The sequence below is a fragment of the Varanus komodoensis genome, unplaced genomic scaffold (assembly GCF_004798865.1).
Source record: "Varanus komodoensis strain SLA01 unplaced genomic scaffold, ASM479886v1 scaffold32, whole genome shotgun sequence".
Lineage (NCBI taxonomy): Eukaryota > Metazoa > Chordata > Lepidosauria > Squamata > Varanidae > Varanus > Varanus komodoensis.
The window spans coordinates 1,286,444-1,311,580 of NW_025335798.1; the positions used below are offsets into that span (position 1 = coordinate 1,286,444).

Here is a 25,137-nt window from a genome sequence, read left to right on the forward strand (position 1 = left end):
CCTCTGCAGCTGCCGATCATGTGGAGAAGGCAAGCTCTCCCACTAAGCATCCAAACATTCGAGCCAGAAGGTTAATTATCCAGGGGAGAAAATTGGCCAGCCCTGGCCCACTGTGAGGTGCTGCACACAAACAGCTCCCTCATGGCGACACCTCTGAGCTAAATCGATTCTGTCCGACCGTAGCAATGTGTAACTCACACCTTAGTCACAAAGATGCCTCGGCACCGCAGATGCAAGCCTCACCTGAGTGTCACCTATTAGGAAGAGCTGCAGAAGTTCTGAGGAAGCAGTTGTCTTCTGAAGTGGCTCTTCTGACCGAGTGCTGCAGGTGGTAAAGAGAGTCCCTTGTACACAAGGGGCTCGAGAAGAAATGTGGTCTCCTTATGTTTGAGTTTGGCAAAACAGCCACTTGAAACCACGATTGTGAAACCACTGGCAGTGTACAATGTGATGGGTTGATTCAGTATGCTGTTAGGAAAAGTCTATTAGCATCCTTTATGTTAACAAAGTTGTACAGTGTAACAGGAGAACAGAATTGATTTAGACTTGTGTTACAGTCCTGCCAGCCAGCTAATGAAGAAGAGCTTGAAGTTTACCCTGTATCCTCAGTAATGTGCAATCCACATTGTCTGTTTGGCTTCCAAGTTCTTGTACCTCCTACAAGAAGGCCTTCTTTTTAATAGCTCTTCCGACATGATTTTTGTTAATGAGGACTTTCTGTGTGCTAGCATGCTAATTTCTTTTAAGAAGAGTTTGAGTTTTGTGGCAGCTAAAGATTGTTGTCTGCCATATTCATCCACTGCCTTTAGGCCTCTTTCTCTCAGATGGGTTTGAGAAAAGGAATGATTTCCGGGGAGATTAATGGAGCAAATCACACTAGCATGTGACCAAATGGAGGTAAATTGAGTGGGCAGTTTATGGGGCTGCACCCCCTGTCCCTTCCCCAATGGAAGTGTCTGCCACCACAATCCCATCAAGTTGACGGAAGCCTGATTTGCTAGAAAATGGCATGTGCTTCCTGCAACATTTTAGTAGTGGGGCTCAGGGCCCTGTGCACAAAGTGATGGTGGGCTACACGTGACCCATGTGTTTCCCACTCCTGCTGGAAATGAGCACATGCAAACACAGCTTGTAAGGCTGTGGTGCACAAGCAGGAGTACAGATGCAAATACGCATGTAGTGCACTGGCAGGACTACTCATTGGTACACTCAAGTGAACGTAGTACAGAGAATTCCCCATGAGTGCTGTGACCACAAACATCTGTGTTCTATTCCAGGAAATTCCAACAACATAAAAGGAACCTCAAGTGTGTTTTCCAACCCTAGTAATAAGTCCTCTTTTTTGGCTCTTAGAAAAGCCAAATGTATGGTTTTTAATGCCCCGGATAATACTGTATAGTTGCTCTACCATAACTACTTTATTCTAGACATCAGTAAGGTTTATTTGAATAATTATTTTCTTGCAGTGATGAGAGATGGGCCCCCACTAGTGGTCCTTATGGGATCCTGTAAGGTGCTGTCTTTGTATTGAATAGTAGAAATTATGTATCACCATCTGCTGGTTTTTCAAGCCAATAATTGTGCATTTTACGAATGTAGAAAGTACCATGTACTTCCGTTGGAAATCTGTGGTGTTGAAAAAGTCAACTATTGTATAGTGCATATGTTAACAGTCATTTGCATCAATCATATTTGGACTGTCCAAATATTGTTTCATTTAAGGTACTGTTCACAGACAGGCATGATTTTTTTTCAAGCACTTCACTGAGTTTCCGTGAACGAACACAAAAGGATGGTAAGCGATGCAGTGTCTGGGCACGTGTAAAGGAGCTGCGTTCTTGGATGGTCAAGCAGAGGCTACTGACTCATCAGGCACTCCCAGTAGCATTTCTTCTGTTGTTCAATTACCTGTGAAGCTGAAGTCTAGGTTTTGGTAGCTGGAGGGGTGGGGTGGGGTGGGGGTGGCTTAGACCAGACTTAGGCTGTTGAAAAGCCGCCTGTGGACAGAAATGTGCTGCAGTGAGCCTGTAGATGCAGGGGCTCTGGAACACCACAGTCCGGGGTGTTCTTAGTGGTCAGGTGTTTGAGGAACCTGTCACTGCTGGGGCAGGCAGGCTGTAGAGCAGAAAGCAGGTAGTAAAGTGGGCTCCAAGGCACTGCCTAGTCCTCTCCATGGGTGTCTTCTTGTCCAGAACATTACCCTGCACTGAGTCATCCATTCTCTGTCGTGTTGGCTGATGCTGCTATCACAATCTGAATGGAGGCTTTGCTACAGTGAGCTGGCTTGGCTGAAAGTACAGGTCAAACACCGAAAAGAATCTCTCAGGATCCAAGAAACAGGTAATCTCCAGCATCCAGGGGGCAGCTGCTCAGGAAGCAGTGATTAGCTGAGGCAGGTCCTGGCGGTTCTGCTTCACCTTCCACTCTGAGTCTTGTTCAATAGGGCAGTGTGGGTGGTTCCAGGGGATGAGAGTTTCAGATCTGAGCCTGAAGAAGAAACGGAAGATTTAAGACCAGCTCGGAGAAGTGAAGGTAAGGTGTTGAGAAAGCCAGGGCCAGCCAGAGTGCCTTGGTTGCACATCAACATCCAAATTGAGGTGCATGTGACATATGTGCAGCCTGAGATGGGGGCATGAGTTTCCCTGTACTCACCTTAAGAGAAAAAGAGCAAAAAGTTAGGAATGAACCAACACTCCAGCTGGGTCCTCCAACCCCCCCCCCCCCCAAAACAACAGGGTGGTTCTTGCATAGGCTCTTGCTAAATCTTGTATTCCGACTGTATTTCCTCAAAGAGCAATTAAAATAGAATGGACTTCTGCCTCCTAAGAATGCTTAAGTTGCAGTGTTAATTGGAGCACCTAAAGAGTGGTAGCCATAAGAGTTTGCCTATAACAACTGGCATCCTCTGTGGCATGTTAGATATGTATGTTACATGTCACTTACATTATCTGGTTCTGTGCCAAGCATACCAAGAGTTATTCTTGACACAGCACACTCAGGAGATTAATTATGTTGTGCAAATGCTACGGGGTCTAGTGTAGCATTCAGAAGCTTCACGTACAAGCCCCGCTCCTGTCCAATTAATACCCTCAATCTCTTCCTGCACAAGATTGTGCTAAGCACGTATCCATCCATCCATCACGGGGAACACAACAAAATCTCTTGCCTTTCTAAACCCGACATAAATAATTTACAAGAGTTCACAAATGTTGCCTTTGTTTTCTAGCCAGTTAGAAGGTTGCCATGAGCCTGCTGGCTCATACAGAGGACTTGGGGAGGCGGTCATCGCAGTCATACATCTGTATCCCCAGAGGGCTCACAGTTGGGAGGGAAAGAGATCATTGCACTGCCTTTTGATTCTGCCTTTTTTTCTCTCACGAGGAACCCAAGCTGGTTTGCATAGCTCCATTTTTATCCTCATAACAACAACCCTGTGGGGTAGGTTAGACTGAAAGGGAATGAGTGGCCCAGTCACTTGGTGAGCTTCATGGCAGAGTGCGGGAACTGGAACCTGGCTCTCGCCACCACACCAGCTCCACTGTGTACAACGTGCGATACCACTAGTCTATGGAAATTAGGCTTGCAACCTCTTAATCTGGCCCACCCAATTTCCCCGGCCACACACCCTCTTGTGTAAAAGAGAACTAAATCAGCAACCCCACTAATTCTCTTATTGTGAAAGGTTTTCCATCAAAGCCATTTGGAGGCAATGCCTGGGGAAGGATGAGGCAGAGCACGGTGCTGGGCAAAGCACTGCAGTACATTTGAAAAGGAAAGCAGCCCGGTCTTGGTGTAGGAAAGTGGAAGGAAGGGAATACTATAAAACTTGGACTTCATACAAGGCTTGATAACATGACCAAGAGTCATTTTTCCCCACAACCTTGCTTTCTACAGGACTCTTCAATAACTTCAGCTTGTTTTTGCCACTTATTCCATAAGCACTTTTATTTCATAAATCTCAGGCTGATGAAAGAGTGTTGTCATCACAGGGTAAAATGATTGTATGAAAGAGCCAAGTCTTAAAAAAGGGGGCTCCTTCCTGCATACCACAAGCAAGACATGAGTTAGCAATATGATGCAGGCAGCCAAGAGGATCACTATGATTTTTGACTGCATCAATTGGACTAACATGTCAAGGGCACAAGTAGTAATGATTCCATGTTGTTCGGCTTTTGTCAGACTGTACCTGGAGTGCAGTTGTGGGTACAGCTTTTTCAGAAGGTGAACATATCCAGAATAGGGCACCAAAAAGTGAGGGAGCTAGAGATCAGATAATTGAAAAAGGTTGAAGGAGCTGGGTGTCTTTACTGTTAAATATCTTAAAATATTTGAAGAGTTGTCCCATAGACAATAGAGCAAGTTTGTTTGCTCCAGAGAACAGAACCTCAAGGGGGATTTCAAATAACGTGAGGAAGAACTTCCTGATGGTGCAAGGTTGTTGTTTTTTTTAATAGTGGTGCAAGAGACCGCATCCGTGTTGTGGATTCCTCTTCACTGGGTGATTTTAAAAAACAGGGTGGTCTCCTGGAAGGGATATCATTAACAGATTTCCTGCATTGGCTTGAGTTTGAAATTAGATGGCCTTTGAGGTCCCTTGTAAATTTATAATTGTACAAAGTTAAACATGTTGTCATCTCAAGATAACTTATGTGCGAAACAGGCCCTGGAAAATGATTGCCTACCAGGGTATCTCACTGTAGTTGTGAAAACTAAAGTTTCATAACCAGTGTAATATGGTTGCTTCATTTCATATGAGGTTGAGATTTCTAAAATGGTGATGTTTCATTCAACAGCTGCTACTCCAAAACATAATTGCAGCATTTATCTCTAAATTCAAATTCCAGGGGCCCAATCCCCTTTGGCTACTGTTTTCAGAAGCTTACAGAGAGCCTATTATTTGCTAAACCTGGTGATTCAGGAAGTGGGGCTTTATTAGCCCCCTACCCCATATAATTAAAGTACTAAATCTAGGTATCTGCAAGCCTTTCTTTAAACCGGGTCTCAAAGTAAATCACTAAGAGAACTCAGAAGTTATTTATAGCACTGAAGTTGGGGTGGAGTGATCATCCCAGTATAGGGAAATTATATATAGAGTATTATAATTTAATCCTGGGATAAATGTTATACAGCTCAGGCAAAATGGTACATTCTGGCTTTAAAATATGGAATTTTCTTATACCTTCAAAGCAGATTCACCTGTAACAGTTGAAATAAAAGTCTCCCTCTATGTAACAATAGCATCTGAAAGGTAACTTCACCTGAGCATTTACAAACGGACAAGAGAGATTAAACTCTCCACATAGAGATTTGGATCAAGTCTGACACTAGCAGCTTGGTCACTAGCAATCTCTGATTTCAGCAACATCAGGAGATCCTTCTGAAATCAAAGTCCTCAAGGCAAAATCACCTCTGAACAAGCCATCTTAGGGCATCAGCTGCCTAGTGACCGCTGCCTGTCCCCCTCATATGTGCAGCTTGGTCTATGAGAGTCCTCCAGATCTGTTTCTCCACAAGCCTTGCTTTCTGCAATTTACCTACCCTCCGCTTGTAGGATTCTCCTTCCAGGAGACTAGTCAAGGATCCTCCCACCTTGAAGTGAGGTATTGTCTATTCATAACAATGGAAGCTAACTGGGGGAGAGGCTTTTGGATAGGAAAGGACTAACCCCCTCCTCGTCTAGCAGACAAAATAATGCTAAGTTGTATCTTCATCATGATAATATGCAAAGACAGATTTTCATTCTTGTTCTACAATACTAATATACCTTCCTTTGGGATACCCTGATGGCATTACTTGGAAGCTGAGTTCTGTGAAGGCCTCAGTAACTGCAGGGAGCAGTTTGAAGGGTTTTTAATCCTGGCGTACCACCAGAAGAAAGGTATATACTTGATAACCACATCATCTCTGAGTAACATAATGAAAAAAGCAAGACCCTTTTTAGCTTAGGAGCTGGCCACTTATAACCCCCCAGAGTTTTGGCCCACAACTTAAATCAGCCCTAGCCAGAAAAGCTACTGTTGAGGGATTATGAGAGTCCTATGTCAAAAGCAGTCGGTATGAGCTTAAGTGGAGTCCAGGAAATGGTGGAGGACAGGAAAGCCTGGAGGAATGTTGTCCATGGGGTCGTGATGGGTTGGACACGTCTTTGCAACTAACAACAACAAGGCCAAAACATCCACAAGGCCTCAAGTTGCACAGCTTTCAATTAGAAATGCAAGCAATCTTACAGAGCAGTGCTTTCTTTCTGACATTTATAGCCCACCCTTTTCCATCCAAGGAACTCGGGGCAATCTACATATTTCTCCTCCTCCTCTCAGTCTAATCCTTACAACAGTCTTGTGAGGTATGTTGGGCTGGGAGTCTGTCACTGGCCCAAAGTCACTGAGTCGGCACCATGGCCAAGTGGGGACCAGAACCCAGATCACCTGAGTCCCACACTCATAACCACTACCCCTCACTGGCTCTCATTTAAATTAAGATGGAGTCAGACAAGGACACCCCACCAAGAAAGGGAAGTAACCAGCCTGTATTTGGTTATTGCCATCATCTGATTTCCTCTACTAATATGTAATGGTAAATCATGAAAGCCTCTTCATTTGTGGGGCAAAAAGGTTCTGTCGATTACTGCAGAAAGCTGGAGTGGGAACCCAGGTTCTAATCCCTACTTGGCCATAGAGGTCACTGGCTGATTTTGGGCCAGTTGGTCATTCAGCCTATCCCACCTCACAAGTTGGTTGTTGTGGGGATAAAAATGGAGCTATGTAAGCCACTTTGGATTTCTCAAAAGAGGAAAACAGGCAGATACAAATACAATATCAGCATCAACCTCTGGCAGAATATGTCATGGCTCCTGTTCTGAAAGACGCTTCCAATGCTAGGCTCCCCTGCGTCTCCCCTGCATTAAACCATTGCACTTGCCTACCTGGCAAATAGAAAGAGCAGAAGTTAGCAGTAGTGGCACTAACTAGGACTGCAAGCATGAAAGGGCCTCTCCGGAACTGTTCTCACAGAGCAAACTCAGATCTCTCCTTTCTCCTTCTCTGTCCTGAGATCTGAGCCCAAAGGAGAATATCTCAGTCATCCTGTCCTTGTGCACACATATGCCTATTTTGGTTATTAAGAAGAAATAAGGGAAGGAAAAAGGAGGAAAATCATTATGCAGCAGGAGACACCTAGGAAAATTCATGGTTCACTAGGAAGATTGCATAGTAAAAGGAAACTAAGACAAAAATATTAGGAACAAAAGTTCCCAAGACTGATGAGAGGCAAGTGACATAGACACTCCTTAAGTAGCATGCTTTAGCAAGGCTTTCCCAGAGATAAATTTATTTGTTATCATAGCTGAAAAAGTGCACAGCAATCTATTTGAAAAAATATAGATTCCCAAAATAAAATCTGTGTGTGGTCATGTGCACACGCATGTATGTGTAAAAAGGGGTGGGAGTTGGATGTTATTAACCCAACTATCACGCTTCCATACATACTTCTAGTATAAGTCTTCCTAGTTTTGTAACAGGAATGCCAGCTATTTTTGTTACAATCGAAAGATTAACCATCAAATTATAAATTTGAGTGAATTGACCAATGTTGTAATTGAAAGCATACGCTAGGCAGGGAACACATCCCACTAATTTCAGTGCAAGTATGGGGTTCAGCTACACTTCTCCACCCTTCAATAGGACAGCATTTTTAGCAAGTTTGCAGTTTCACTATTGTGCATTTGCCAAGCAGTGAGTGAGCCACAGCAGACAGTCTTGCAGCAAGCGAGGTCTTGTGAAAGAGGACATTAGCTGTTGCATTGTTACCGGAAGCCATTGTCTGTTATGATGATAAACATCCAGCAGTCTGAGCTGCTAAGGCAGATGCGAGATAAGTCGCTCTAATCACATCAGTAGATGTGGTTAGAGTCACCATGGTGCTTTTCTTTCTTGAGCCATTTCTCCTTTCACCTCAAAACACCTCCTAACCTAATCCAAACATTTCATCTGTAAGAGTGCATTCATGTGCCCTTTTATCCAGAGTAGCTATTGCTGCTGCTTCCCAACACCAGAGTCTCCATGCTGAGCTACATCCAAACAGCAACACTCACTCTGTTCCCTATCTTGTGCTGCCATCTGTTGTTCGTGCAGCCATTTCTGTTTCCAGATGTTTTCAGGAAGTGCACATTTTAACAAGAAGTCCTTTAAATCTGTCTAACCTATGCACAATAGAATATGAGTCCTTGATATACATTATTTAACAACAACTATCTTTAAAATAAAATAAAACCTTAAAACACATATACTGCTTTACCTTAAGGCAGTAATAGCCAGAAGTCAACATACTGTATTTTATATATTTGTTTCCTCTTCCTCTCCCTGCACTTTTTTCTTCTTGTATCATGCTTATTAGATGGTGAGCACTTTGATAAACTTAAATATTTCACAAGTGTTTAATAATAACAGAAGTCTTTAACATGTAAAACAAATTAACAGCACAATCATGTACATATCTGCTCAGAAATTGTTGTTGTTGCTAAAGTTGCATCCAACCCATCGTGACCCCATGGACAACATTCCTCCAGGCCTTCCTGTCCTTCACCATCCCCCAGAGTCCACTTAAGCTCTCACCGACTGCTTTAGTGATTCCATCTAGCCACCTCATTCTCTGCCATCCCCTTCTTCTTTTGCCATCAATTGTTCCCAGCATTAGGCTCTTCTCCAGTGAGTCCTTCCTTCTTATTAGGTGGCCAAAATATTTGAGTTTCATCTTCAGTATCTGGCCTTCTAAAGAGCAGTCAGGGTTGATCTGTAGGACTGACCGGTTTGATCACCTTGTGGTCCAAGGGACTCACAGGAGTCTCCTCCAGCACCACAATACAAAGGCCTCAATCCTTTGGCGCTCAGCCTTCCTTATGGTCCAACTTTCACAGCCATACATTGCAACTGGGAAAACCATAGCCTTAAGTATACGCACTTTTGTTGGCTGGGTCATGTATCTGCTTTTTAGTATGCCATTTAGATTTGCCATAGCTTTCCTCCCAAGGAGTGTCTTTTAATTTCTTGGCTGCAGTCACCGTCTGCAGTGATCTTGAAGCCCAAGAAAATAAAATCGGTCAGTACCTCCATTTCTTCCCCATCTATTTGCCAGGAAGTGAGAGGACTGGATGCCATGATCTTAGTTTTCTTAATGTTGAGTTTCAAGCCAACTTTTGCACTCTCTTCCTTCACCTGCATCAAGAGGCTCTTTAGTTCCTCTTCACTTTCTGCCATTAGAGTGGTATCGTCTGCATATGTGAGGTTGTTGATATTTCTCCCAGCAATCTTAATTCCAACTGGTGATTCATCTAGGTCCACCTTTCTCATGATGTGCTCTGCATATAAGTTAAATAGGCAGGGCGGCAGTATACAGTCTTGCCGAACTCCTTTCTCAATTTTGAACCAATCAGTGGTTCCCTGTCCAGTTCTCACTGTTGCTTCCTGACCCGCATATAGGTTTCCCAAGAGACAAATAAGATGGTCTGGTACTCCCATCTCTTTAAGAACTTGCCACAATTTTTTGTGATCCACACAGTCAAAGGCTTTGGCGTAGTCAATGAAGCAGAAGTAGATGTTTTTCTGGAACCCCCTAGCTTTCTCCATGATCCAGCGTATGTTGACAATTTGATCTCTAGTTCCTCTCCCTCTTCAAAAACCTGCCTGTACTTCTGGTAGTTCTTGGTCCACATACTGCTGGAGCCTAGCTTGTAGGATTTTGAGCATAACTTTGCTAGCATGTGAAATGAGTGCAATGGTGCTGTAGTTTGAACATTCTTTGGCATTGCCCTTCTTTGGGATGGGAATGTAAACTGACCTTTTCCAATCCTGCGGCCACTGTTGAGTTTTCCAAGTTTGCTGGCATATTGAGTGTAGCACTTTTACTGCATTGCCTTTTAAGATTTTGAACAGCTCAACTGGAATACTGTCAACTCCACTAGCTTTGTTGTTGCTCAGACTTCCTAAGGCCCATTTGACTTCACGTTCCAGGATGTCTGGCTCGAGGTCGGTGACCACCCATCATGGTTATCAGGGACGTTACGCTCTTTCTGGTATAGTTCTTCTGTGTAATCTTGCCACCTCTTCTTAATCTCTTCTGCCTCTGTTAGGTCCCTGCCATTTTGGTCCTTTTTCATGTCCATCTTTGCATGAAACGTTCCCTTCGTATCTCCCATTTTCTTGAAGAGATCTCTGGTCCTCCCTATTCTATTGTTTTCTTCTATTTCTTTGCACTGTTCATTTAAGAAGGCATTCTTATCTCTTCTAGCTATTCTCTGGAATTCTGCATTCAATTGGGTGCATCTTTCTCCTTCTCCCTTGCCTTTCCCCTTCCCTTCTTTCCTCAGCTATTTGTAAAGCTTCCTCAGACAGCCATTTTGCTTTCTTGCATTTCTTTTTCTTTGGGATGGTTTTAGTTGCTACCTCCTCTGCAATGTTGCGAACGTCCGTCCATAGTTCTACAGGCACTCTGTCTATCAGATCTAATTCCTTAAATCTATTTGTCACCTCTACTGTATATTCATCAGGAATATAATTTAGGTCATACCTGAGTGGCCTAGTGCTTTTCCCTACTTTCTTCAATTTAAGCCTAAATTTTGCAACAAGAAGCTCATGATCTGAGCCACAGTCAGCTCCTGGTCTAGTTTTTACTGACTGTATAGAGCTTCTTTGTCTTTGGCTGCAGAGCACATAGTCAATCTGATTTCTGTGTTGACCGTCTGGTGATGTCCATGTGTAGAGTTGTCTCTTGGGTTGTTGGAACAGAGTGTTTGCTATGACCATCATGTTCTCTTGACAAAATTCTACCAGCCTGTGCCCTGCTTCATTTTGTACTCCAAGGCCAAACTTGCCTGTTATTCCGGTTATCTTTTAGCTTCCTACTTTAGCATTCCAATCCCCCATGATGATAAGGACATCATTTTTTGGTGTTAATTCTAGAAGGTGTTGTAGGCCTTCATAGAACTGGTCAACTTCAGCCTCGTCAGCACCAGTGGTTGGGGCATAAACTTGGACTTCCATGATGTTGACTGGTTTGCCTTGGATTCGAACTGAGATCATTCTGTCATTTTGGAGATTGTATCCCAGTACTGCTTTTCCTACTCTTTTAATGACTATGAAGGCTCCTCCATTTCTTCTGAGGGATTCTTGCCCGCAGTAGTATACCTGATGGTCATCTGAATTAAATTCACCAATTCCTGTCCATTTAAGTTCACTGATTCCTAAGATGTTGATGTCCAGTCTTGTCATCTATTGTTTCATCATGTCCAGCTTGCCTTGATTCATAAATCTTACATTCCAGGTTCCTATGGAGTATAGATCTTTACAGCATCGGACTCTCCTTTCACCACCAGATACATCTGCAACTGAGTGTCCTTTTGGCTTTGATCCAGTTACTTCATTCTTTCTGGCGCTACTAGTACTAGCCCTCTGCTCTTCCCCAGTAGCATATTGGACACCTTCCAACCTGAGAGGTTCATCTTCTGGCATCATAGCATTTTGCCTTTTGGTACTGTCCATGGGGTTTTCATGGCAAAGATACTGGAGTGGGTTGCCATTTCCTTCTCCAGTGGATCACGTTTTGTCAGAGCTCTCTGCTATGACCTGTCCGAATTGGGTGGCCCTGCACAGCATAGCTCATAGTTTCATTGAGCTACACAAGCCCCTTCACCAAGACAAGGCAGTGATCCATGAAGGGGGCAGTTGTATGTCAGGCAATTCTGGATCCCAAACTGTTCTTGTCTCTTGGGCCAGCTAGACAACTTGGTGCCCCCACTCCTAATATTTTGGACTCCAACTTCCATACTCACCGATCAATGATCGTGCTAGCTAAACATGAGCATTTTCACAAATTTTCTAAAAACTTCTTCCATCTTTTCCCTTTTACCACATAAAATCCATTAGGAAGGGAAAGATGGAATAGTTGCATATTGGTAATTCTGAGAGCCATTCATGTGGCCCTTTCCCCAACACAGTACGTCCCATGTTTTAAATTTCAAAACCCTTTCCCAATCTCCTAGCTGTCAAGAGCATTGTGTCCAAAACATCTGGAAGGAATCAGACTGACGTAGGCAGATGTGCAAGTACATTGTAGGGTCTGTTTGCCAACAGAACAGACCAACTAGGAAGGTCATGGACTTTCCTTGGCTAGAAGTTTCCAAGTAGCATCTGAAAGGCTTCCAATATGGATGCTGTAGCAGTGGATTTCCTGTTTGGTAGGAGTTGAATGAAATTAGCCCCTCCCAAGCCTTTACAGTTAAATTCCTCCTAGGGTGCAGTCAGACAGAAAAAAGACATACAGTTCTTCAGCTAGCATGATTAAGGTATGCTGGGAATTATAACTTAACTTTTAATTAACTTTTTCTGGGGAACCCTGAGTGTTAGGACTAAAGTTGCACAGGACTGCACCCTCAGAGGCTCAAGGATGCGCAGGCGAATGAATAGCTTATGCCCCTTTCTCTCCTGCCTGAAGAGTAGTTCTGTGAAGTCGGAAAGTCTGCAGACTTTGCCAAGCCGTGCAGGGTTGTTAGCCCTGCAGAGGCACGGCTCCAGATAGTGGGCGCGCAAGGGAAAGGAAAAGAGAAGCGTGGGGACACCGACTATCAAAAAAGGCAGGGGTCAGAACGCTGCTTCGACAGAATTTGAGAGCACTAGCGAAGCACATGCGCTGGGCTGCCGTTCCGCGCCTCACCTGCTAGAAGCATAAACGCTCCTCTTCGCTTTAGACTACGCTACAGAGCCCGAGTCTATCCGAAAGACTCCGATCATGAACGGACGTGCCCGAGGCCGGATACGGAAATCAACGACTACATCCGGAACAGGTCCAAGCGAGCTTCAGCGTTTCAGCCTTGGACTACCGAAGCGGAATTCGGGTGAGGAGTCATCATGTCGGATCGGATCGCGAAGCTCCGAGCAGATGGGATCATAAAACGTCTGGTGAAGGAAGGCCGAGGGCCGCTGCCTGAGTACCAAGACGGGGCCAAGGTAAAAATGATCGTGTGCATTTTTCTCGGGAATTAGATAACGGAATAGGGCCGGACAAACACGCATGCGCGAACAAGATGCGATCCGCCGGCTAGCCTGAAGTGCGCGTGCGCATGAGGGATTCTCGCTGTGGGAGAGGAGGACTAAAATGTGTAAATATAATATATTATCCGCGTTTTATTCGTTTAGAAATTTGCTAATTAGAGGCTGGTTTGCCCAAGCACCACGAGGTAGTGGGATTCTTGTTTTCTCTTACGCCTTCCTGCCCACTTCGCAAAACGTTAGTTATTAATCCGGAGGTAAGGGGATACAGCAGCCTTCCAGATTTGGTGCCCTGAGCCTATAACTCCCATCATTTTCTCCTAGCGTGGTGGACTGCAACTCAGTGGGCAGTGTGGCTGCCCCTTTAAATCTTGCTAAAAATAAGTAGCCAGTCGGGAGTCTAGGTCTCTCGTAGTTGCCAGTACAATTTCCCCCAAATTGGTGCTCTACAGACGTGTTGGGCTGCAACTCTTAGCATCCTTCGGTCAGTATGGCCAGGGATGTTTGAACAGGGTTGAGGAGGACATTTGATTTCAGGCAGAAAACTCAGCAGCAAGGTGTGGGTCAAGTCAGGCAGCAGGAGATGAAGCATATGAGGCAAAAAGCTAGCTAATTTGGGGGGGGGGGAGTAGATGCAACAGAGATAATCAGGGCCTCTGTACCTTTATTTCAGCAAATACACATGCACAGAAGAGTGATGGGACAATGACCTCCCAGACATCAGGGGCTCCAGATTAATTATTCGAGCCTCCAGCCCTAATGAGCCAGTTCTTATCACTGCCCTGAGTTGGGGTAGAGTGTGAGGGTCTTATTCCATTCTAGCAGTGATGTGCCTGCAGTGGCTGCTGGATGTTGTCTGGGGGTGTATCCTCAAAATCCCTTCGTGCCTGTTGGTTTCCCTTTAGTTTTCTTTTTGCATTTACATTCTGTGTGGTTAAGGCGTGATGAAGAGAAAGCTTTTTCCATACTTTTCTCCATTAATGAGAGAAGCGGACTCTCCAGTGGTGTTGATGAACATGGAATGGTTGTGATGTTTATTCATTTAAACATTTATTATTTCTACCCCACTTTTCAGGCAGAAAGACTCCGAAAACAATTTGTAGATCAATAAAACCAAGAGGGAGAAATAGAGAGAATAACAGGCTTTCAGTGTGAATGTTAAAAGGTTCTAATAATATCCAGTGATAATGCTATTGTTACACATACAGATGTTGCCATTATTACAGCCAGTTGGAATGGAAACTGTTCCAAAAGCAGAAGAGCCAAGAATTGCTGGTGTCTCAGCTGAGCCCAAGGAGAAGCCCCACTTCCTGTCTCTTCCAGTTCTTCAGCCTGGTGATATTTAAATTACACATAGAACAGGAGGGTAGGAGTGATTTTGTGTGTGGTATTTAACAAGAACAGCATTTTAGGCAGCAGGGCAGTTAGAGAACATCTGCATTTTCTTCCAGCCATTCCTAGAGCTCCCCCTGCCTCAGCATCCTACCTCAGGCAGTATCACACCACCAGCAAGCACAGTATCTTCCACCTAAACAGCAAGACATACAATAGGACATTGCACAAATTGAATACTGATTGTTAATGCTATACAGATCAACTGACCATCAGGCTGTTAGTGAAGCTGCTGATAAAACAGTAAAATATTTTAAAAAAGCAATAGTAATGGAAGATGGCCAGGCTCCTTTAAGAGAAGTCATAGCTCGGTGGTAGAGCACATATTTTGCATGCTGGGATAATCAATTACTTTTCCACTGAAAAAGATGAGGTAACAGATAAAGGGAGAAACTTCTTTACCTGACACCCTGGAGGGCTGATACCAGTCAGAGAAAGTAACACTTAGCTAAGCAGACAACTAGGATAACATGATATAAGGCAGCTTTTTAATGTTAAAATTGCCTGAGTTTCATTTAGCCCAGCGGTTGATAGTTTTGAGTTTCTGCATTACTATCTCTCCTCTGATTCTCAACTTTCCTGATATAATGACCTTTCCCCCAATATTCTCCAAGGCAAAGATTCTGAGAAACTCAGGCAGACCTTGAGGCAGAGGCTTCCAGATAACCTTGGCTGATTTGCTGTATCTTGTTCATGTGCTCCATGAATAAGTTTTTGGGCCTGGTAACTTGTGAAACTGCTATGTAAGCCACCCGCCCAGTGGTTGGGGTAAACAGGCAGGCTAGTATTTTTAATGATAGTAGCAAATTGATTTAACCAATTATTTAGGAGGCTATCAAACTTGAATCCCCATGTTCCTGTGCTCTCACTTGCTTGAACTATGTCTGTCACCAAGTAATGTGAGGCACCTGCTCAAGCTAGAAATGTGTCATGCTAGCCCAGTTGACTGCTATATCAGGAACTGGGTTGACGTCCTTGCCAGTGAAAGAAGCATTCGCCAGTTTGTTCACACAAGTCTGGTTTTTACATGAAGACAGCCTGTAAGTTACTGAGGCTGAGCATGAGCAAGGCATGCTGCCTCCTGCCTGCTTGCGGCTTCCACTTTCCAAAACATCCCAGAGAGGCTCTGTTCCTGTTTTATGGCATCCAAACCAGGTGCTCTGGATACTTGAGGATTAGACAATCCAAAGTTTTACCTGTAACAGCAGACCATAGGTTCTGACTCTAGGTTGTTTAATCCATGAATTTCAATGTGTGTGAACCAGGTCATTGCCTAGTTCAGAAGCAGGCAGCCTGATGCCCTACAGAGGTATTAGACTACAGTTCCCATAACCCAATAAGACTGTTCAGTGGTCAGGGCTGATGCGGGTTGTAATCCAAAACACCCGGAGGCCACTAAGCTGCCTATTCCCTCAATTCTGCTGTTCCTGTGAGTTTGTGATTTTCTCCAGCCACTCTGCTTCCCATTCCTTTCAGGCCACCTTTCACTACCGCACAATGCTCTGCCGTCCACCCGAGCAAGTGCTTGATGACAGTCGTACTCGGGGCAAGCCCATGGAGCTCATCATTGGCAAGAAATTCAAGCTGCCTGTCTGGGAGACCGTCCTGCAGACCATGCGTGAGGGAGAGGTGTCTGAGTTCTTGTGCGATTTAAAGGTAATCAGCTGGGCCATGTGGAACAAGTTTGTGCCGTCTGATGTGGAACGGGCATGGAGGTCTGTGCCTAAATCCTTGATACCGGCACAGGTTTCCAGGCTGCCTTGGAGCCTCAGTTCCCCATGTGTGGAACAAGAATGGTGACGACCTGTTGCTTGTTGTTCCTGTGAAAGTGCCATGCATGTTAAGTATGTGCTAGAAATGAACTGTAAAAATGTGTACAACATTTAGCATGGATCTTATTGCTTCCCCCATAATAGGTAATTTGGGCTGCATGGATCCTGCAATTGTGTCAAATCACAGGATTTGGCATCAGATCCCGATTTTAGCAGCTCTTAATTTCCTCTTTAAAAAGGAGTTAACATGAAAAAAATTGGAGCAGAGTGTTTTAAAATAAGTGTGAGTGTCAATACCTGGTGAACCTACAAAACCCTGAGGAGGGACTGGGGCCGTGCAGGGCTTCTGAATCGTTCTTTGCACATTTCCAAGACTTGTAGCATCAAAGCAGAATCCTATCAATGCAGCAGCTAAGTGCAGACTGTTCAGTTTGCATGATGTACTATGAGCCCTATCCAGAATTCTTTTCGTCATCCAGCAAGAAGAACCCTTTCCCATGTTTTCCTTTCACCCGCCAGCACGTGGTCTTGTACCCCATGGTATCAAAGAGCTTGAGGAATATTGCAGCTGGGAGAGACCCCCTGGAGGGGCAACGACACTGCTGTGGCATTGCCCAAATGCATGAGAATCCATCGCTGGGTTACCCAGACCTTGATGACCTTCAACAGAATCCTCAGCCCCTCATCTTTAACATGGAGATGATCAAGGTGAGCGGGAAGGAAAGGTGAGGTCCTCTGGGAGAGACAGAATCTGAAGGATAGCAGTGGGTCTTCATGTGCCTGGGAGTCTCTCTGGGATGAGGCTTTCCAGGAGGGGAAATTGGGTGCCCACCCAGCCTCTGCCTCTGCGTCTTTTATTTGCCTAAGCACATGAGAGCATTCTGCATAGTTTTTCAAGGAGGAACTGTATTGCAGGAGGAAAAGGCTCCCCCCCCCCGAGATTGTACAGGGGTTGCCCCAGGGTTTGAGAACCATTTTATCTTCCCTCATCCCGTCTCATCCTCTTGAGTGTCATCTGGAACTGCTCTTCCTACCTTTCCTGGGGTGGCCTGTCAAGTTTGTTCTTGCTCCCTGGAGATGGCCTTGTTGTCTTCATACTCTCACCCAGAGATTGCCTTTGTTCTTCGCTAGGTGGAAAGTCCTGGCTCCTACCGACAGGAAGCATGGGCTATGTCAGATGAGGAGAAGCTGAAGGCTGTGCCCGTGATCCACCAGGAGGGCAATGAGCTCTACAAGGAAGGCAAAGTGCAGGAGGCTGCTATCAAGTATTACGATGCCATTGCCTGCCTCAAGAATCTGCAGATGAAGGTAGCCAAAGGCGTTTTCTTTTTCTGCTCTTGTCTCAGGGCCATTACTATTCCACCTGCTGTATGGTTTCTTTTGCCTGTGCGTTCCTGGGAGTAAATGCAAAGTTAGAACAAGGCTGTGATTCTGGATCAAACGAGGCCCTCACCTCTTGCACTTACTATGCTTTCTTGAAGGACCTGCACATATAAATGTGGCTTGTTAAAATTTGCATTTGCAGCCCAGGCTGTCACCAGAACAAATGTGCTTAGAGGGCACCCCCCCCCCCACAAGCACTGCTCTGACTGTAAGGTTTCACAAGGCTTTTCCCTGTCAGTCAGTCGGGCATCACTGTACCTAAATGTTTCCAGCCCACCAACCCCGGAATGCCTATGCCAGTGAGAAAGACACCTGCCCCTCAGAGCTGTCGTGGCTCAGTACTCATGACTCATCCCTCTGGCACTCATGACTCACCCCCATTTGGAGATCTGGAACTAGTAGTGCGAATGGTTCTGTTGAAGCAGTTGCTGCTCTCCTTTCTCTGGCAGCACTAGGACATGACAGGAGTATTTCGCATTCCCTCTTCTGCCTAACCTGGGGATGGGCAACTTTTGACTCTGCCAATGTTTTGGCCTACAGCTCTCCTCATCTCTCACCATGGGTTATGCTGGGCTGACAGGATATTTAGGCCCAGACATCTGGAAGACCCTCCAAACAGAGTAGCCCAGTCCCCTTCGGCACTGGGTCAGATGAGGTCCTCTCACGAACAGGATATTCTTGTAGGCATTGGGATGGAGAATGCTCTTGATGCCGTATTGGAAGCGATGGCAGCAGATTGCTGCCAGTCATGCTGAAATGCTCCCTCCACCTTAGCCTGCACTTTCTCTCCGAAAACTAAATTTTGAAAGTTGTTTTTGTTCAGGCTGGACCTCCAAGTCAGGCTGCAACACTTGCCAGAGGAACATGTCCAGTGAAAGCAGTTTTGGGTGGAAAAGGATGGGTTTGGGGAGGGTTGAGTTCCTGTGCTTCCAACCATGCATTCCTGGAGACCTTTTCCACCCTTGCTGCCTAGAGGGATTGGCTGGATGTGTGAGCTCTGGCCCTGAGTCTGTTTATACATGGCCTTCTACTTGGAGAATATCTTGTGGTCATCTGGCTGTGTCTCGTGCTCAGACCTTTCCTGTCCTGTGCCCCAGGAGCAGCCAGGCTCTCCAGACTGGCTCCAGCTGGACCAACAGATCACCCCCTTGCTGCTGAATTACTGCCAGTGTAAGCTGTTGACTGCAGAGTACTATGAGGTGTTAGATCACTGCTCTTCCATTCTCAACAAGTATGAAGGTAAGGGACTTTGTTTGTCATGGGATGCCTTAGTGGGGACATGGAAAAAGCTCCCAGCAATGACAAAAGGGAGTTGTGGAGTTATTTGCTATATCTGCGGCAGCTTTCCTCATGCACATCCCCTACAGATGCTTTGGACCACAGAATTCTGGGAATGCTGGCTGGGACTGCTGAGAGTTGATATCCAAAATCCGTGGAGGGCGCCAGCTTGGGGAAGGCTGCTTTAGAGTGCCAAAGAATCTGGTACTGTGTTCAAAGGGGTTACGTATAGGAGAAAGCATGCTGTGTCCAAGGACTTAGCTGGGTGGGCAGCACTCTAACTTATCAAGTTTGCAAGTGGAATTGAAAGTGTGTCCTTGTGCTTGGTGCCTGCGTGCCTGACCCAGATGTTGGCTGTCCTTGCAGACAATGTCAAGGCCTACTTCAAGAGAGCCAAGGCACATGCCGCGGTGTGGAATGCAGCTGAAGCGCAGGCTGATTTCGCCAAGGTATTGGAGTTGGACCCGTCGTTGGGCCCTGTGGTTACCCGGGAGCTGCGCAGCCTGGAGACTCGTTTACGGGAGAAAGAGGACGAGGACAAGATCCGCTTCAAAGGCATCTTCTCCCAATAGCTCCCGAGTGAGTTGCTCCAGCTTTGCCACTGGTGCTCCAGGGCAAGGCAGCACCAGTGGACTGAGTGGCTTCTCGCGCAGGCCACCGTGTCCCTACCCCCACACCAGTCTTGGGGGTGTCGGCCTTTCTTGTCAACAAAGCATGCCACCATCTCTGTGCAAGTAGCACAGAGTTTCCTACTGCAAAAGCTAGTGGGATAGGATAGGGAGGCCTTCCACAGCGGCCAAAGACAGTATACAAACCTTGCCCACTGTGTCTGCCAAATTTGGTGTGAGCCTCTCTGTTGTCCTGTGAGTGAATCTTTGTCATGTTCTGCTGCCCATGGTGCCTTTGCTGCTCTCAGAGAGGGAAGCTTTGCTTCCTGAACTAGTGTCATGTGTAGGCGTTTCTAGATGATCCCAGCTGTGGGAGTTAAATTGTGAGGCTGGCCAGGTTTTTCCTTCTGTCTGGCAGGCCCCTTTGAATGTTTGGGAGTAGGACAAGCAGGTCATCCCCACAGCAATGTTTTCTGTGTCTCGGATGCTGGCAGGAGATATAGGTGGTGACCATTTTGATGAGGGTTAACATGCATGGGATCAACAGGTCACCAGGTTAGGTTGTCCTTTTCTTGCTGTTGCCTGGCTGTGTAGGATATCATGCCCTGGAATCCAAATGAATCATCCTCCAAGGAACGTGCCTCCAAGACTGTGCCTGGATGCAGGCTATGAAGCCAAGGCTCTGCCCATCAGAATCCCACTCCTCTCTGGGTGGGGGAAAGCAGAGCATTGGCAGTGCTTGGCTCGCTTTATGTTGAGCTGCAATGGGATGACGACGTGTGTGCTGTGCATTCCTGGAGCCTCGTACCACTTGATGTGATGGCAGTTGTCAGTGTTCCTCTTCCTGCAAGGCTGGAAGGCAATGTATTAGCTCAGTCTCTTCTGGCACTTGCCCGCCAAAGAGCAATCTCTTCAGAGCAGTCTCTCCCTTTGGCGCATGAGGGAGAAGGCTTTGGGGTACATGTCGTTCCCTGATCATTGCAACAGCGAATGTGCCCTGATCGCAGCAGGCTTAAATCCTTCCCCCTACTCTCCAATGCAAGACTGGGGGGCAAAGGCAAGAAGGGATACCAGCCAGCTCCTCAAGAACAACTTGCTCTACAGCATATTTTGAATCTGCTTGGTGTGCCTCCCTTGGCAGCTTCTGGCTTCCCTGGGAAACCTCAGCCCAGAAGGCAGTACCTAAGCAAGCCCAGCTCCATGATCTTAACATCAGCCAGCAGGGAGGAGATGTTAGCACTAGGGTTTGTGTGAAATGTGAACCCTAGAGCAATTTTTTCATCTTCCACATAGCAACAGGTGGGTGGATGTAGTTGTGAGCAATTCATTCTTTTCCAGAAATTGGGCCTAAGGATTTGCTGAAAGCTTTAGGATGTGGAGAGCAAGCTGTTCAGGGCACCCCTCAAAGCAGAAAGCTCCTTGGCCCCAGTTCACCAAGGACTTCCTGCATGTCTGAACAGGATTTCATTGGGAATTGCCTTTCCATCTAAAAAATGGGAGCTTCTGCAAGGGCAGACCTCCCACACCTAGAGTGCCCTTACTACTTGTCAGGAGAGCTACTTTTGATATTCTGGCGCTTGTCCATTGTGGCGTGGAGGGTGTTTCCAAGGCATGAACTGTCCCTTGCCTAGCTAAGAAGTGCTCTCAGATCATTTCAGGTTGCTGTCTAGTCTCAATTTGGCCTCTACAGCAGTCATTCTGTGGCAGCCCTTCCAGTCCAGATGTGACCTCAGTTTGCTACCTAGCTATAACTTCTGGATTTTGTGCTGCATCCACGCATAACAGGTCCAGCTGATGCAGGATGAAGGAAAGGCTTCCTTATTTATGCAAGGTGTATTGGGACAAATTTTGGGGAGTGACCATTTGCTTGTCCAAGAGACTGATAAAGGATCTTTTTCTCAGCTAGGCTAATTGTCCAGCATTGTTTAAAAGTGGAACCATGTTGAAGCAGCTGCGTCCCACCCTTCCTAAAAAGCCCTGTTCCCCAAGCATCCCCAGTCCACGGTCATCATTAACCCAAGAACTTTGAAAGGGTGTGTTCCATGCTGTGACCGAGCCTAGTTAGTTATTCCTTTGTGCTGCAAGAGTGAGCCACCTCTTAGAGCACATTGCAAAGTTAAGTACATGTTTAAAACTTGTATCAAATCTGTGAGACTCTAAAATGCTCGAGTTTGGCAGGTTCACACTTGAAATTTGTACTGACGAGCTCAATCACATATTGACTGCCTGCTCCTCAGATCAACACAATTGTGGACCTTTAGGCTGCCATAGAAACAGAGGGAGTCAGAAGGGGTCTCCCGGGCCATCTAGTCTGACCCCCCCCCCCCCGGCTCCAGCCAGCTCCACTCACGACATTCCTCCCATGCCATCTCACCAGCTTTAGTAAAGAAGTCATACCATGTATTTACAACCTATTTTAAAGTCTATGGGCTGAATCTAGACCAAGTTAGTTGCATTTAATTACCATGGAAATCTTTGGGATCAAATAATGGCCAACATTCTACTTTCTTAGTGTGGATTCAGCTCTATGCCTAAGAGACTTAGCAGCCAATTCTCATTGTATATTATACACAGTGCGATTGTAGAGTTGAATCAGGTTTACCACCTTTGCACTCAACTATTTGATGTGCCTTCATTATTTGTGCTTGTCCAGGTATTTCAGTAGCTACTGGATCTGGGAGCCCTGGCTCTGATGGTAAAAGAGCGTCTGTGTGTAGGTTCATAACGTAGAAATTGCAGTTAATGGAAATGGGATCCAATTGAGAAGCGCTTTTTCCCTGGCTGAATGCCTGTGAAGCACATGGAAAATTTTATCTAGCTTCCCAATTCAAATGGAATAAATTGCATTTTCCTTCTGGCCACATCTGCAGTCATCTGGTATGATCAGTATCCAGTGCAGCACTACCACTAAAGTAAATGACATTTTGCTGTTGCAAGTGACCTCTGTCCCACCCCATTTGCATTAGCTGGTTCAACAGGTGTTGGAAAGCCCTCCATGCCAGCAAATGCTAGTGGTGTTGTGCGAAGGGTTCCTTACACAAGCACAGCTTAATTTACATTAATGAGAGTGTTCTATTAGCTGCTGTCCCTTGATTTAATTTTTTTAACCACAGGGTCTAATATTCCTTTTCTTATAAAGCAATTCATTCCATATTGAAGTTTTGTTGGACAGTATTATCTGTCTACAGGTGCAGCTTGCATGTTACAGCAGTCCTGATGGTACTGCCTTCCCTGCCACCGGTGGAACTGTTTTTAGAGCTTGTGTACACTACATAGCTGGATCCAGTGAAGGCAGCAGGGGAGTCCCATGGAAAAGGCTAGCTTTGCCATCCTGCGCATTCGAATACCTGGTCCAGAGGGTAGATCTTTCCTATCTAGATACCCTCTTGGTAAAACATCCTCTTGCAGAGAACTGGGGTAAAATTTAAGTTACATACCAAATCAATGATGAAAAGTGTTGAACCAAATGTAAACAGTGTAGACACTTTGTTAGCTTTTGTGTGGCTTTTGAACTTGCTACTCAGTGCATTTAGCTTGGTATGTGCCTCTAGGGAGAATACTGGGAGTGAGGAGAGAAGGTGGAGAAATAGCATGGAATGCCTCACTGGGCACTTTTTTTGCATTTCTCTAGTCATTTCAATGGTTCTTGCGCAGGAGAACTTACTAATGAACTGTGCTGGCCTAAATAACCATGCACAAAGTTCAAGGTAAATTTCCTCTCCAGGAAGAATGATAGGGGCTTATTATCACACTCATGTTTAACTGCAAGAAATAGTTTTCGCTTTGCTTTTGTTATGGTGAAAATAATTGCCTGTTGTCTGTCATAGAACTAGACAAGTGAGCCTGCTTTATCTTGGATCTGAACTATATATATTTTGGAGCAGGTCAGTTCTGTGTCATGCCAGCACCTTCTCTACATTGTTAATGTGAAATCAGTGACAGAACATAAGCTTGCTAAAGACAAATTTTTGGGAAGACAAAAAACGTGTGTTTGTGTTTCTCCGTTGAAGGTTAAGTGGATATTATCTTTTATTTTGGGGGGGTTAATATTAGAATTAAAGATACAAAAACAATTGTTGGAGAATTTTTTAATATGTGGTGATTTTATGCTCTACTGGGAATTATAGGAAAGAAGCCAGAGGATTGAAAAATAGGCACCTTGAGCATTTACCCTGGGCTGTGTGTTACCCTTTGAATTTGCATCTCCTTTGTAATTACTTATCTGAAGGCCTGAAAAGGCACATAGCCCTTTAAGTAAGAATAGTGTACCCCATTCAGCTGAGTTTCTATGGGCTAATCCATCTTCCACATACTGGAATACTATAGTGAAGAAATAAAGAAGAAAGAAGGACAAAACATAAGAAGAACGAGATGAGTATGAAAAGGTATGGCCAAGTAAAGGGATTCCCCTTACTATCCTGTGGGCCAAATCTTCCTTACAAAGCAATTTTCTCTGCTAAATGTCAATCAAAATGTAAGCATATTTGGATGCATTCAATATTGCAGGTAAAGAAAGTGCTTCTTAAAGTTTTAGAGGTAAAGCCTTGTCATATAAATCAGATGAGTGAGGAATTGAAGGAAAACAGTTATGCAATCGAATAATTTATTAAACCTCCATCTTGTAAAGCCAGTTACAAATTAAACAAACCCAAAAAAGCAGAAGGGAATCTGCAGTAGAATTAATGGAAGTTAACATTCCCAATTGGGTTTAAGCTGCCTGCAGCAACCCATGAGCCAGGACACAGCAGTAGTGCAGGACTCCAACTGGAAATTCCTTGGCAGAAGACCATTTCCAGCAGTTTTGTCTTTGGGTTCTATTGGAGAAGGAACATTTGAAATCCAAGTTTGCCTCACAGAAAGTTGCACTGGATGGCAGATTGATATTCCTAGCTGTAGAAAGAGTTTCCTGGAATTGGGAAGAGGTGATGCCTTTGACAGGCAGGCATAGCTATATATATCCCACTGCCAAATTTCACAAGTACCAAATTGGACAGGGGGCACAATTCAGTACCCTGACATTGTCAGCTGTATTTTTAAACATTAGTTTCTGGTTCTTAAGGGATGCCTGAAAAGAAGGCCATGGCCTAGAGAAATCACAAGAGGTGTGAACTGAGCAAACTTTCGCACTTAGTGGATGGGACTTAACACTTCATCTAGCTACAGCTAGCTCCTCCATCTTTTTATGGCTAGCAGAAATTAGGCCAAAACCAAATTTGTTTACTTTAAATAAATGTGTTTATTTAAAGGTTTCAGTATTTAACTTTTCTTGGGAGGGGGTTAGAGTCTTATTGCAATATTTGGATTTTATTTTTAATGCAGAGTGTATATCAATTCCTTGGTATCTTGGATCTAAAGTCAATCAAAATGGATCAGTGTGCAATTTTGTGACTCACAGAACACCCTCAAGCTTCTGCCTAGGATTACCACAAAAATCCATTCATCCAACCCCCATTTTACTACCAGTTGCCTCACAATGCTTGATGTCTCATGGGTACAGCAGCAGCAGTGCAGGAAAAATCTATAGAAAAGAACAAAGGAATAAAAACATTAAACGGTCCGAACTCCTGTGAGAAGCCAAGGAAGAAAGGGGACAGCAGCATACAGGTCACTGGAGAAAAAGGGCTGTCCTTACTACTGGATACCTGTATACCTGGATATCTGATCAAT

At 45.0% G+C, this 25,137-nt stretch overlaps 1 protein-coding gene and 1 long non-coding RNA gene across 4 annotated transcripts; one reads left to right on the top strand and one right to left on the bottom strand.

The window, feature by feature from the left end:
* Positions 1-476: 476 nt before the first annotated feature.
* Positions 477-12,830, bottom strand: LOC123027306. The gene is made up of 2 exons (XR_006415489.1): positions 12,703-12,830; positions 477-2,487 (listed from the first exon to the last, which is right to left on the bottom strand). It is a non-coding gene; the product is annotated as an uncharacterized LOC123027306 (long non-coding RNA).
* On the top strand, positions 11,661-24,839 carry LOC123027303 (AH receptor-interacting protein-like). 3 transcript variants are annotated; one of them, XM_044437937.1, is made up of 7 exons: positions 11,662-12,995; positions 14,246-14,403; positions 15,906-16,085; positions 16,721-16,909; positions 17,333-17,509; positions 18,682-18,823; positions 19,229-24,839. In XM_044437937.1, the coding sequence occupies exons 3-7, from the start codon at positions 15,927-15,929 to the stop codon at positions 19,432-19,434; spliced, it is 873 nt and encodes a 290-aa protein (XP_044293872.1). In that variant the 5' UTR covers positions 11,662-12,995; positions 14,246-14,403; positions 15,906-15,926; the 3' UTR covers positions 19,435-24,839. The 3 variants fall into 3 exon arrangements, with proteins under 3 accessions (XP_044293871.1, XP_044293872.1, XP_044293870.1); XM_044437936.1 differs by lacking the exon at positions 14,246-14,403 and having other exon boundaries at positions 11,661-12,995; XM_044437935.1 differs by having other exon boundaries at positions 14,246-16,085.
* Positions 24,840-25,137: the final 298 nt, after the last annotated feature.

Bases quoted from the DNA above. Each gene is read 5' to 3' on its own strand.
- LOC123027303 (XM_044437935.1), top strand. From the start codon at position 15,792: ATGCGGGTTGTAATCCAAAACACCCGGAGGCCACTAAGCTGCCTATTC. The intron at 16,086-16,720 runs GTAATCAGCTGG...TTCACCCGCCAG, and splicing joins AGTTCTTGTGCGATTTAAAG to CACGTGGTCTTGTACCCCAT. The intron at 17,510-18,681 runs GTAGCCAAAGGC...CCTGTGCCCCAG, and splicing joins TCAAGAATCTGCAGATGAAG to GAGCAGCCAGGCTCTCCAGA.